This window comes from Globicephala melas, chromosome 13 (assembly GCF_963455315.2).
Source record: "Globicephala melas chromosome 13, mGloMel1.2, whole genome shotgun sequence".
Lineage (NCBI taxonomy): Eukaryota > Metazoa > Chordata > Mammalia > Artiodactyla > Delphinidae > Globicephala > Globicephala melas.
The window spans coordinates 16,756,223-16,770,058 of NC_083326.1; the positions used below are offsets into that span (position 1 = coordinate 16,756,223).

Genomic DNA, 13,836 nt, shown 5'->3' on the forward strand with positions numbered 1-13,836 from the left:
TTCTCGCGAGACTGGGGACCAGGAAGACGCCTGCAGAGCCAGGCTGCTGCTGCAGCTGCGGCTGAGGCAGAGGGTGGTGCTGCTTCCAGACCGTTTGCCTCCGAGCCTGGGCCTGGTCTCCAAGTGAGGAGGCGGGACGTGGCCAATCCGGGGCCCTGAAGGTGCCCAGTGCCCGCTGAGGCTTAGTGGGGATTCAGGCTGCGGCCTGTCAGAGCCAGACAGGGAGGCGCCCACGCTCCTGACAGTATAAGATGGCGGCGATGGCGCCTGGAGGTGGTGGCGGCGGCGTGAATCCATTCCTCAGCGATTCGGACGAGGACGACGACGAGGTTTCAGGGACCGACGAGCGGCGGGCAGGACTTCGGCTGAGTTCCGGGGTCGGCCTAGATCCTGGCTCTGCGGACTCGCTATCGCCTCAGGATCCCGTGGCCTTAGGGAGCAGTGCACGACCAGGGCTCCCTGGGGAGGCGTCGGCGGCTGCGGTGGCCCTGGGGGGCACTGGCGAGACCCCGGCCCGATTGTCAATTGATGCGATCGCGGCTCAGTTGTTGCGCGATCAATACTTGCTGACCGCCCTGGAGCTGCACACCGAGCTGTTAGAGAGTGGCCGCGAGCTCCCTCGGCTGCGCGATTACTTCTCCAATCCCGGCAACTTCGAGAGGCAGAGCGGGACCCCGCCGGGGTTAGGGGCGCCGGGGATCCCTGGAGCAGCCGGCGTTGGAGGCGCAGGAGGTCGGGAGCCGAGTACTACGTCGGGTGGGGGACAGCTCAGTAAGTGAACAACAGCCCTGTCACTCCGGCTGGACTGTTGGGATTGCAAGGGGTCGTTGTGGGGAGGGGTACTTCCGGGCGGATACTGAGTATGAGGAACATTTTAGTTGGAGAGTTGGGGCGGGGGGTGATCTTCTGCGGTGGAAGCAAAAGGATCTGGCAGTGACTGTTCTCTGCCTGCCTGCCTCCAGCTCTTGGCTGGACTTGCACCTGCTCCTGGCTCCACTCTTGGTGTCGGGATCTACTAAATAGCCAGCGTTTCTAGTTCACTGGCTATTACGTGACCCCAGAAGACTCCCTTGCAACCTTGGTTTATCGCTTTAATCCTTTTTCCGTTTTCTCCAATCCCCTGAATCACCACTGCCTGGAAACAGTGTTCCTTAAATTGTTCGCAGTAATTATTTGACTCAAAGTCAAGAGAGAAAAGAATAGGAAATTTCTCTCCACGAAATCAGATCCACTTGAAGACCCTTTGTCTTTGGGAAGACTTGCTCACTCAAAAATTAGGTTTTCTGTTGCATAAAATTTGTTCTGTTTAAATTCAGTTTAATTCCATTTCTGTTCCTTAATTTCAGTAGGTTTCCAAAATTACAGGAAGTCTAAGGAGCTGGCTAGGCAAGTTCTGCCTGCAGTGTATCTGCTGGTCTCACCACCTCACAGTCTTTTTTCTCTGCCTAAGTTAGGAATTAACTTTTTTACCTTGTTATAATCATTGTTAGCAGTATAGAGTAGTCGTTTACTTCATTCATCATATATTTATAAGCATTTCTTATGACTTTAAAACGTGCTGTCAAGGATGTGTACTGTATTCCTAGGACCCACCCCTTTTGAGAGGCATCTTAGATTTTTTCCCTTATTAATGGTATGAGGTGTTTTTGTGCGTTATGTGAGGCCAACTGGAATTTACTAACAAATGTTAAATATACAGTTTTAAAAGTGTAACCCAATTGATTATTTTTTTGTCTATACTTTTTTTTTTTTTTTTTTTGCGGTACGCGGGCTTCTCACTGCTGTGGCCTCTCGCGTTGCGGAGCAGAGGCTCCGGACGCGCAGGCTCAGCGGCCATGGCTCACGGGCCCAGCCGCTCCGCGGCATGTGGGATCTTCCCGGACCGGGGCAAAAACCCGTGTCCCCTGCATCGGCAGGCGGACTCTCAACCACTGCGCCACCAGGGAAGCCCTGTCTATACTTTTAAATGGTGCCAGAGACTTATATTTCCTAACTTAGCTGTAGTGAAAGTGCAAAGAGTGCACTTTCCATCAGGGTAAATACTGAGCATATTTCTCTCTTGAATATGGAACTTTCTCAGCAGGTGTAACTTCCTTGCTCAATATTATAGGATAATATTCCGTTTCTGGAAACGATTTTCTCATTGCTGACCTTTAAGACCATAAAATGTGACAAAGAGCAGTGTAACAAAATTGTTAGGTAGTTGGCTTTCTTTGTTTGGTTTCAGATTTTTGAACTATCTAATAATGATTTTCACCTGATAAGCTCTTACTACTTCCTCAAGACCCAGCTCAAATGTCATCTTTGTAAATGTTTCCCACACTCTCCAGGCTTGGTTGTTTGGTTCTTTCATTGTACTATTTTCAAACCTCAACCGTTGCTTTTAGCTTTTTGTATTTGATTTGTTAACAGTATCATTTTTCTCCATTAGATAGTCAATTCTTGAGGGTCATCTTTATATTCCTCACAGTTTGTGCAGTTCCTGGCCTGTTGTTGAACATAATTAAATTGCATCTGCTGTGTTTTTCTACTATATAAATATAATGAAATGGGTTATTACTTACTTCATAACTTTATTTAATTTAAAAGAATTTATTATCCTGTTCACCCTACCTTATTATGGCGTGATATCACTGTTTATAGTGAAAATGTCTCTTAAAAACCTTTCGTATACAAATATATTTATAATTTAGACAATATTATAGAGGTGTTTTAGAGTAAAAATTGACTTCTAAATGCCTTTGCATTATACATTTGTATAGTTTCTTGAAACAACTTAAGTCCTGTGATCAAAAATCAAAATTTAACTACAATCAAATATTCATCTGCAGTTGTGCTTTTCTATTATCCTCATTTAATTGGACCTGTTTTGGGTATAACTCAAAAATATATAATTAAATATTTTAGATAATGTATTTTCAAGTTAGTACAAAACAAATGAGCAACAGGGAAAAAAGTATCAAAATTATCCATAATCCAACCAGTGGTACTTGCCTTTTCTGTCTTTTCTATCCATACAATTTAGAAACCAAAAATTGTTTTAAACTGTTTTATATAGCTTTATATTAGTTGACAGACACTGTAATTTTTACCATCAACTTTGAGGTAAAATTCCATACAATAAAATGTGCCCATTTCAAGTGTACAGTGTGATGAGTTTTGGAAAAAAAATTACTACTACAAATAAAATACAAAACATTTTTATTGTCACCAGAACTCCTTCATTTTCCTTTGCATTCAATATCCGAAGACCATCACTGACCACTGTAGAACACAGTTTTCCAGTCTTGGCCTAGGCACTATCGAAACTTTGGGCCTGATAATTCTTTGTTGTGTTAGTGTCCTCTGCATTCTAGAATGTTTAACAGCATTGCTGGCCTCTCTGTCTGCTAGATACCAGTAGCAACCACCCCGACCCCATTCCCTAAGTTGTGACAATCAAAAAATGTCACCAGCACTGTCCAAGGAAGGGGAAGGCAAAATTTCCCCAACTGAGAACCACTTCCTTAGTTAAGTTTTGTCTATTTTAAAATTTCATATAAATGCAGTTCCGGAGCATATAGTCTTTTCTGTCTGGCTTCCTTTGCTCAGTAAAATGTTTTTGAAGTTTATCCAAATAATGTTTTTATGTGTATTAATAGTTCATTCCTTTTTTGGTTTATCCATTCATCTGTTAGCCATTTGTGTTTTTTCCATTTTTGGCCTGTATGAATAAAGCTGCCATGAACATTCTTGTATAAGTTTTGCCTGGACATATGTTTTCATTTCTTTTGGGTAATACCTAGGAATAGAATTCCTGGGTCATATACTTAGTATATATTTAAATTTGTAAGAAACGGTCAAACTGTTTTTACAAAATGGTTGTATCATTTAATATTTCCATCACCAGTGTGTGAGAGTTTCAATTTCTATACATCCCCCAAACACTTGGTATTTTCAGGCTTTTTATTTAACTCATTCTAGTGAGAGTGCTGTGGTATTTCATTGAGGGCTAGTGATGCTGAGCTATTTCTTCTGAGCTTTTTGCCATTGTGTGTGTGTGTGTGTGTGTGTGTGTGTGTGTGTGTGTGTGTGTATTGCCATTAATGTATCTTTTGTGAAATGTCTCTTCCCAGCTTGTTATTGAGTTATAGTTCTTTATATATTCTGGACCCACATCCTTTATCAAGTATGTGTTTTGCAAATTTTTTCTCCCAGTATGGTTTGCCTTTTCATTTTTTAATAATGGGTCTTATGAACAAAGGTTTTTAATTTTATCAAGTCCAGTTAATTGGGTTTATTCCTTAATGATTTGTGCTCTTTGTGTCCTAAATAAGAAATATTTGCCTATCCTAAGGTTGCAACAATTTTCTTGTGTATTTTCTTCTAGAAATTTTATAGTTTTAGCTTTTAAATTTAGGCCTATGATGGCATCATAAAAAGAAGAAATATTTCTTAAATATTCCTCCTATAAATGTGCAGATATTTATAGCACAAACTTTAGTATAGCTTAAATGCAAGTGCATTGTGTATGTCAAAATATCAGTGCATTTAAATGTCTTAATACAGTCAGAAAATAGATAAATGCTAAAAGAAGTCTGTAAAACTGTGGTTAGTACCATGTTTTGAAGATTTTGACTAAGCTCCTAATCACACAAATTCTGTTTTAGAGATTCTGAGGATGAATCCTTCTTTAGGACCAGACTACTGTCTGTTTTAAGGTCCTCTATGTTCAGTTCTAGCATGTCAGCTGTTGCTAGTTTGGTTATGACTTTATAATACTCAATAAGTACTTTTTGGTTAATTATAAAGAGTATAAAGATTGATAGTATGATTATCTAAAACATTAAATTATTTTTATTTGTTTTTATGTATTTTTTGATGTGTGTCTGATCTGAAAATTCATAAAACTTCAGAATAATACATGTATAGTCAAAAGTAGTTTTCTTTAAAGATGTCTAAAAGCAATTTAACTTTGTAAGATTTACTAAATCGTTTACCCAAAAGTCTGTTGACCTCGGTTAATACTAGTATAGTGGTGGTTTTAAAATACTGTAAGAAGTCTTCATACTATATTTAATCTTTTTTCTTGATTAGAAGAGTAGTCTATATTTATAAAACATTCAAAAATTAAAAGAATTATAGCTTTATAATTTTGATGTTTTCAGTAGAAGAATTTAAAATGAGCTCTAATGAAGTCTCAGTGTTTGATAAATTGTTGCAGCATCATTGTGATGTTCCTACTAGATCCATTTGTTAAACTAATTAGATCTTTTGTATTTTGTTTTACTTGGTTGAATATACACACACATTAATTATATATTTTTCCCTGTATTTTTGCCAGTTGAGCCAATTTGGTAATTGTTTTGCTTTCCAATTAGATTGCAAGATAAAAGTTGTGCCAGTGCCATTGATTAGCACTGAACAGATTGTAGTATCTTATCCGGAGGAATGCTGGTTCCACTCTAAGCCTTAGAGTTCTAATCAAAATTAGACTGTAATTGCTTAGGATGAGCCAGTTCTTTGTAGAGACAGTAGGTGGTCAAATAACTTATGCCTTTCAATGATGGATTTCTTTTATTCTGTATTTATCATCCTTTCAAATTTTTGTAAGGCTGCTTATCAGGAGGCATTTATGATTGAATTTAATAATTTAACTTGTGAGCCTACAGACTTCTTGAGTCATCTTTCTCCTTTTTAAAATTTTCTGTTTCATTACCTTGCCTATCTTTTCTCAAAACTCTGAAAGGGTACATATCTCACTGTGCTCTGTTCCTTTCTTAGTATCACCTGTGCTGTATGATTACCGTCTTCCAGAGTTTCCATCTCTTCTGCTTTACAAAGTACAGTAGTTCCTCCCTGTTAGGTTGGAATTGGGTTTAGTGCTTCCTCTGGCTTCTAACAGGAGAGTATCAAGAATATATTTCTAAAATTTATTAGGTTCACTGCTTTTAGCTGAATGAGACTTCCTACTATTGTCTGGACCATATAGATTCCTAAATTTATCGCTTACATGACTGTCATTTTTTTGCCTATGCATTTCAGTAGCTTCAAACTTATTAATTCTTGTGAAAAATTAGTCAGATATTTTCGTTGCCTAGAACAGTGAAGAGTATAGTTGGTATTCAATATTTTACATTGATCAATACATTTATTAAACTGTGATCAACTAAGGATTGTAGGAATCCAAGAGAAGTTTAGTGTATGTCGTTGAGTTTATGTTCTTGATGGAGAGGCAAGAAAGTGAGGGTAAAGAGAAGATAATGTTTATTTTATGTTTTGCCTTGTTTAAAACATCGTCTGGGAACATGCTTACCATTATCTGGCTCACCAATTAATAAAGAGATTTTAAAATGCAGTATGATGTTTCAAGCCATTGTGGTACATAGTTTAAAAGGAAGCAAGATAGGGGCATTAATCAGGGGAAACAGGCCTTATTTCTGTCAAAAATTAAACTTACACTTTCTACTTTAGGGGTGATCTTCAGAATGTAAGCTTATCTGTTTCTTTGCTTGTTTTTTTAAAAAACATTTGTTGGAAAAAACGTTCCAGGATTAGTGTAATTTTCATTTTGTTTAGTATATTTAGGTCAAAAACTAAATTCGGTTAATTTGTTTTTATATGATGGCTTTTAATTGTGCCCACCCCCTTAACTCCCATGGTTTTAGGATGATTAACTGAAAAAGAACACTTACCTTGATCTAAAAATACAGTCTACTTATATCTAAATTACAAATATCGATTGAGATGGGTCTTAAATATTAATAGCCTATTTTTTTTCTTTCAGGTAGTTGTTTTTATTGGCTTCTACCTATAAGTACTGTGAGAGTTGATGATAAAATATGGTTTCTAAATTATTTATACTAAAAACATACTTGTTGATGCTTAAGTGAATTATGTTTTGCTGTTTGGCCATAATTTGAACACAGCTCCTCTTTGGTTGATTTTTGGGGGTTTTGCATTAGTTTAGGATTGATCTACTTCAACTCACTTATCGTATGAGTGTTTGTTTCAATATTACAATTAACTTTTTTTTGAGATCTAATTGTCATATGACATTTTATTAGTTTTAGGTGTCCAACATAATGATTTGATATATGTCTATATTGTGAAATGATTACCACAGTAAGTTTAGTTAGCAACCATCACCACACAAAGTTACAATTTTTTTTCCTGTATGAGAACTTCTAAGATCTACTCTCTGAGCAACTTTCAAATACACAAAACAGTCTTGTTAACTATGGCCACTATGCTGTACATTCCATCCCCAAGACTTGTTTATCTTAAAATTGGAAATTTGTACCTGCAATTAATTTTTTTTAACATCTTTATTGGAGTGTAATTGCTTTACAGTGTTGTGTTAGTTTCTGCTCTATAACAAAGTGAATCAGCTATACATATACATATATCCCCATATCCCCTCCCTCTTGTGCCTCCCTTCCACCCTCCCTATCCCACCCCTCTAGATGGTCACAAAGCACCGAGCTAATCTCCCTGTGCTATGCAGCTGCTTCCCACTAGCTATCTGTTTTACATTTGGTAGTGTATATATGTCAATGCTACTCTATCACTTCATCACAGCTTACCCTTCCCCCTCCCCATGTCCTCAAGTCCATTCTCTACGTCTGCATCTTTATTCCTGTCCTGCCCCTAGGTTCATTAGAACCAATTTTTTTTTTTTTTTTTTTTTAGATTCCATATCTTTGTGTTAGCATAGGGTATTTGTTTTTCTCTTTCTGACTTACTTCACTCTGTATGACAGACTCTAGGTCTATCTACCTCACTACAAATAACTCAATTTCATTTCTTTTTATGGCCGAGTAATATTCCATTGTATATATGTGCCACATCTTCTTTATCCATTCATCTGTTGATGGACACTTAGGTTGCTTCCATGTCCTGGCTATTATAAATAGTGCTGCAGTGAACATTGTGTATACCTGCAATTAATTTTTTTTAACATCTTTACTGGAGTATAATTGCTTTACAATGGTGTGTTAGTTTCTGCTTTATAACAAAGTGAATCAGTTATACATATATCCCCATATCTCTTCCCTCTTGCGGCTCCCTCCCTCCAATTAATTTTTAAACTGGTTGCTGGCCCCCATTTCGCTGGAGCATGATAACTCTCTAATTCCACATATGCATATGTTTTCTACAAACTAAGGACATCTGCCCAGGAAATCTGAACAAGTTGAATGTAAATTGTCTAATTCACTTTAAAAATATTTTCTTCAGATTTCTGAGAAATGAATACCTGATATAATTGAATACAGCAATGGCATTTACTAAGATTCAGCAAACGATAACACTTAACTATAACAGGATCAAGAAGACTGTCCTAGAGCTGATATATTTGGATTATAGCAAGCTACGTGACAGATCTCTCACACTGGTATGAATAAAATAGAGAAATATGGGCTTGGTAAAAGAGTAGCCGTGGAAAGATGCGTAACTGATAAAAACAACAGTAGGTCTGTGCCAGTCTAGATCATCTATACTTTTGAACTTGGCCCATTTTTTTAAAAAAATTTTATTTATTTATTTATGGCTGTGTTGGGTCTTCGTTTCTGTGTGAGGGCTTTCTCTAGTTGTGACAAGCGGGGGCCACTCTTCACCGCGGTGCGCGGGCCTCTCACTATCGCAGCCTCTCTTGTTGCGGAGCACAGGCTCCAGACGCGCAGGCTCAGTAATTGTGGCTCACAGGCCCAGTTGCTCCGCAGCATGTGGGATCTTCCCAGACCAGGGCTCGAACCCGTGTCCCCTGCATTGGCAGGCGGACTCTCAAGCACTGCGCCACCAGGGAAGCCCTTGGCCTATTTTTTGAAGACCACTCAACTTGTAGTATTGATATCTGATCCTCAGTTCTGCTCTGCCACTTACAGCTCTGTTACTTTTAGAGCCTTCTTTTTTTTTTTTTGCGGTATGCCGGCCTCTCACTGTTGCGGCCTCTCCCGTTGCGGAGCACAGGCTCCGGACGCGCAGGCTCAGCGGCCATGGCTCACGGGCCCAGCCGCTCCGCGGCATGTGGGATCCTCCCGGACCGGGGCACGAACCCGTGTCCCCTGCATTGGCAGGCGGACTCTCAACCACTGCGCCACCAGGGAAGCCCTAGAGCCTTCTTATTCTGTGTGAAGCATAGTAATCATTTCTGTCCACTGCTAGTTATAGGGTTTTAATGAAGTTTACGTGAGGGTATATATGTGAGAGGACTTCAAAAACTCATTTTATAGTTACTTCTTTCTTTTATAAGAAAAAATATATGAAGCGATGAGGGAAAACTAGATCAGATTTGCTGATGATAAAAGACTGAGAAAGATAGTTGATGTCTGCTAGTACTAATTTGTAGGATTAAATGAGACTAATGGGTATATGGCATCCTAATTAAAATAATCGTTTAAAAAACATACTGGGAACATTTGTACTTGAAATTCACAGGAAAGTTTGATAGCATTTCTTTTTGAGTAGCCACCAAAAATTAGATCAAAGAAGTCTGCTCATTTTAAGGGAAAAAGCTGTATAGCATAGTGAGTTAAGAGCACAGTTTGGAGTCAGACTACCTGGCTTGGATCCTGTTTCTGCTACTTTTTTATCCTTGTGACTTTGAATAAGTAACTGAATCTCTCAATGCCTCAGTCTCTTCATCTAAAAATGAGAATAATGGTACCTACCTCATAGAGCTGTTGTGAGAGTCAGCTGAATTAATATTTATTATCATTTGCAGTAAGTCTGTATAAGTGTAAAATAAATTATGAAAAGGCAAACATTGGATTTAGGATTTTGTAATGGTTCATTAAAACCTGCTACCGTACAGTTAATGCATTGTACTTTATGTTTGTAAAGGCATTGTACCTACATTTTTACAGATGTGTTTAATCACATTCATGTAAGTTATTTTTAAATATAATTTCTTTTTGTGTTCTTCTTAGACAATGGTTACTTACTCAATTTTATAACTAATGGATGGCCAGAAAAGGTTTTTTTTCCCTTTATTTATTTTTGTTTTGGAACTTAATAATAGTTTTAAAAAATCAATATATGTTGCCATCTACAGAACAAGTACTTTAAAAGCAAAGAAGAGCAGAGGTAGACAGAGTGAAGTAAGAAAGAGATTACAGACCAGAAACAAGCTCAAGGAGTCTTTTGTATAGGAAAAAGAGTCAAATCAGTGCGGGAAGGGTAGGTTATTCAATAAATTTTTCTCCTTCTAGAGGGAAATTATTTCTTTACCTCCTACCATACACATACACACACACGAAAACAAAGTCTCCAAATGAATTAAAATACTAAATGTGGGAAATGGAACTTGAAAACTTTTGGAAGAAAATATTAAAACATATTTATGACCTTGAGGTGAGGATTTCTTAGACATAAAAATTGTACACTTTAAAGTAAGAGATTGATATATTTGTATCAAAATTAAAATTCCTGTATGTAAAAAGCTAACATAAAGTAAAAGACAAGCCACAGACTAGGAGTACATATTTGCCATATACATATAACAGTCAAAAAGTATTTCAAATTTAGAATCTGTATAGAATGCCTGTAAATTAAGAGAAGGAAAATAACCTAATGAAAAATAGGCAAAGGATAAAAATAGGTAATTCAAAAAGAAGCAAACCAATAAAAAGTTGCTCAAATTCACTAGTAATCAGGGAAATGCATTTCACAATACCCAGCCTTTTGGCAAAAATGAAGATGTCTGACAACTCTTAGTATTCCTGATATGGAGGAAGCAGGCACTCTTGTACTACCAGTAGAAGTGTCGATACAACTACTTTGAAGAATATTTTGATAAAATCTAGAAAAGTTGAAGATGTGCACACCCTTCAACCCAGCTTTTCCACGTGTAAGTATTTGGAACTTATGAGGGTGTGTAACGAGGTGTGTACAAGGTTGGAAACAGTCCTCTTGGCCATACATAATGGAAACATTAGTTATGGTATATTCATGAAATGGAAATCTTAGCAGCCTTTAATCAGATCTCAGATCTGTTGTGGAGCATTACAGTTCTATACCATTATTTAAATTTTCAAATACATAAAACAATACTGTATATTATTTGTGGGTACTTGTATATGTATTATAGATATAAAAGCATCAACTAGAGTCACACCAAATCCATTACTGTGATTGCCCTCGAGGAGGGAAACATTAGGGACATGAACTTTAAGGTATTATTTCTTTTTAAGTTGCAAACTGTTAGCAGTTGTTCATATCAGGTGGTGGTTATATGGTATTGTACTTTTCTTTAAAGCAATTTAAAGTAAAGCATTTTAAAGTATTTTTGTCAAAATTTGCATGTAGTAAATTCCGGTAAAACAAGAAAAATTTGTAGTGGGAGTTATAACTCCACTATTCCACCCTTAACTGGCACCTAATCCTATAACTGTGCAGTGTAAATTGAGTTTGGTGTTTTTAGTGACATGAAATACCATCTTCTTTCTGGTATATGAACCCAGAGAATGAATTTTGCATAGTAAGTTATTTCTGCATATGTGTTTGGTATATGTCTACCTTTTTTGTTACCTTATATTGAATATCTGTCTTGTGTCATCTATTAATTAAATTTGCACAAAATAACAGCAAAAAAAATGTCATTCTTTGCTCACAAACTATTGGTACATATGTACCAGTTTCTCTATTCTCAGTCTTCTGTTGCCATTTGTAACCTTGAGGATCAGTTTTATCTGGAAGGGAAATCTTCAGAATCAGTTAATAATTCTTAGTATAATGTTGACACAAATCTCTTTTAAGATACATTTGACATGTTTCAAGTGAACAAAACTGTACCAATAGCTTTTTATTGCATCGTATGAGGAGTTTTGTAACTATTCTGTTGATGTATATCTGTACGGAAATAGAATTACTGTTAGAAAAGTACCTAGCAACAGCCTTAAAGTTTCTAATTTTTCTAGGTAAGAGTAGCTCTTGATTGTAGGCATTCTTTACAATCATGGGAAGCTTCTTTTTTTCTTCAGGGATGGATATGTGAGTAAGGAGCGTTGACCAAAGAATATAAGGTGGGATGATGAGAGTTATGAATGTATCACCAAAATCTCTAGTCACATTTTATTATTGTTCTTAATGTTTAATATTTGCATTTTGTACCCTTTAATAAGTTACAGCAGTAAGAATTTTTGTCTCCTAAACCTTCTAATAAGATGTCCATATCAAATAGGTAGCCTGTATTGATGGGTGATTTTTGAATCTACAGTCTTACTGAACTCTTCCTAACAGATTTTTTTTCTATAAACAGTATTGTCTTCTGAATGCAGTTTTGATCAAATGTGTGTGACACAAAGGTCGGAAAGTAAAATGTATACTTATGTACTGTTGGTAGGATACTCTTTTGAGAATAATTTGGTGATATCAATCATATTTTTAAAATACATATTCTTAAAAAAATAAAATAAAATACATATTCCTTAATATCCAATTCCATTTCTATAATTTATTATAGACAAGCTTGTTTGCATTACTACTGAACCTAGGTTTTTTTCATATATTCTACAAGTAAAGGTATCAAAGATTGAAAGCAACCTGACTGTCCAACAGTAGGGGATTGGCTAATTAAAAAAAACGATCTATATGTGCTGATGTGGAATGATCACCAAGATATATGATAAATTGAATAAATTAGGATGCAGGCTAATTTATTCAGGTATTTGTGTTTTTCCATTTACATACAAAAAGGGAGAAATTGGCCTATGCCTAGGATATTTCTAAAAGGATATATACAGAAGAGTCTAAACAATGATTGTCGTCACAGAAGGTGATTGGTTGTTGGGAGATGGGCTTACCTTTTCTTTGTATGCCCTTTTATATTTTACCACATATCATGTCTTAAGTGGCAAGGCTGGGATTCCAAACCAGATCACTAACTTGCAAGTCTGCATTCTTTCCATTACACCACAACTACTGTTTTGTCAATTTTAAAGCACAGTTAAGCAAATATTCTTAAATCATTTTAGTGTATGGTCAGGCAAAGTATCTTAATAATTCATTCAGAGTATATCTTATTAACTCAGAGTAGCCAGTCGTTTTAATGCAGAAGGCAAGTCAGATAGTATAATATTGATCATTTAAAAAATAAAGTGATAAACTATAGCACCACATCAAGACAGAGGTGAATCCGGAGCCTGTGCTCCACAACGGGAGAGGCCACAACAGTGAGAGGCCCGCGTAATGCAAAAAAAAAAAAGACAGAGGTGAATAATCTGCTGAATGAAATTCTAAGGAAATCTGCCAAGGTTGGATTAGCATGTACTCTCTTTTTCAGTCTTGAAGCTTTGCTGCATGGTTACATCTAAGTTTCTGGTCTAGCCATGGAACATGGCTAAGCCTCAAGGAGGAGACCCCAGTTGCCATCATGGGTGTAACCTTCTTCCAGATATTCCCACCTATTATTTCAAAACTCCCCAGCAGTAAGAAATGGTGTTCATTTGTTTTTGAAACCAGCTGGTCCTGGTTAGGTGGCTTAGATTGCTCAAGGTAGTGTCATCGTATCGTCTGTGTTCTTTCTAACCATCCATCAGCCCTGTGCTTGTGTGCTGCCTTAGTTCAGGCCTTTAGCTTACATCTATCTGGACCCTCAGTTTTAGCCTTATAACTGGTTCCTGTGCCTTTAAACTTTTCCTCCATCCTTATTCTTAACTGATTTTAAAAGCTATTCATTCCTGTCACTGCGGCTAAAACCTTTTAACATTGCTTTCTGCTGTCCAAGGCAACTTTTTTGAACTCTTTTTTTATTAGCAAAATTATATATTGCAGAAACAAATTCTTTTTAGGAATTTTATTTTTTCCCATTTTTGCATAGTATATGATAAAAATGACTTTGAAATATGTTATTATAAG

General features: G+C 36.9%; 1 protein-coding gene across 6 annotated transcripts in view; it reads left to right on the plus strand.

The window, feature by feature from the left end:
* The first annotated feature begins 20 nt into the window (after positions 1-20).
* RELCH (RAB11 binding and LisH domain, coiled-coil and HEAT repeat containing) overlaps positions 21-13,836 on the plus strand; it is a 121,883-nt gene continuing 108,067 nt past the window's right edge. For all 6 annotated transcript variants that reach the window (XR_011377949.1, XM_060310444.1, XM_030868109.2 and 3 more), the window contains exon 1: positions 21-771. Coding sequence is in view for 5 of the 6 variants with exons in the window: in XM_060310444.1 (XP_060166427.1) it covers positions 252-771 (520 nt within the window). In the remaining variant the exon portion in view is untranslated. The remainder of the gene's footprint in view (positions 772-13,836) is intronic.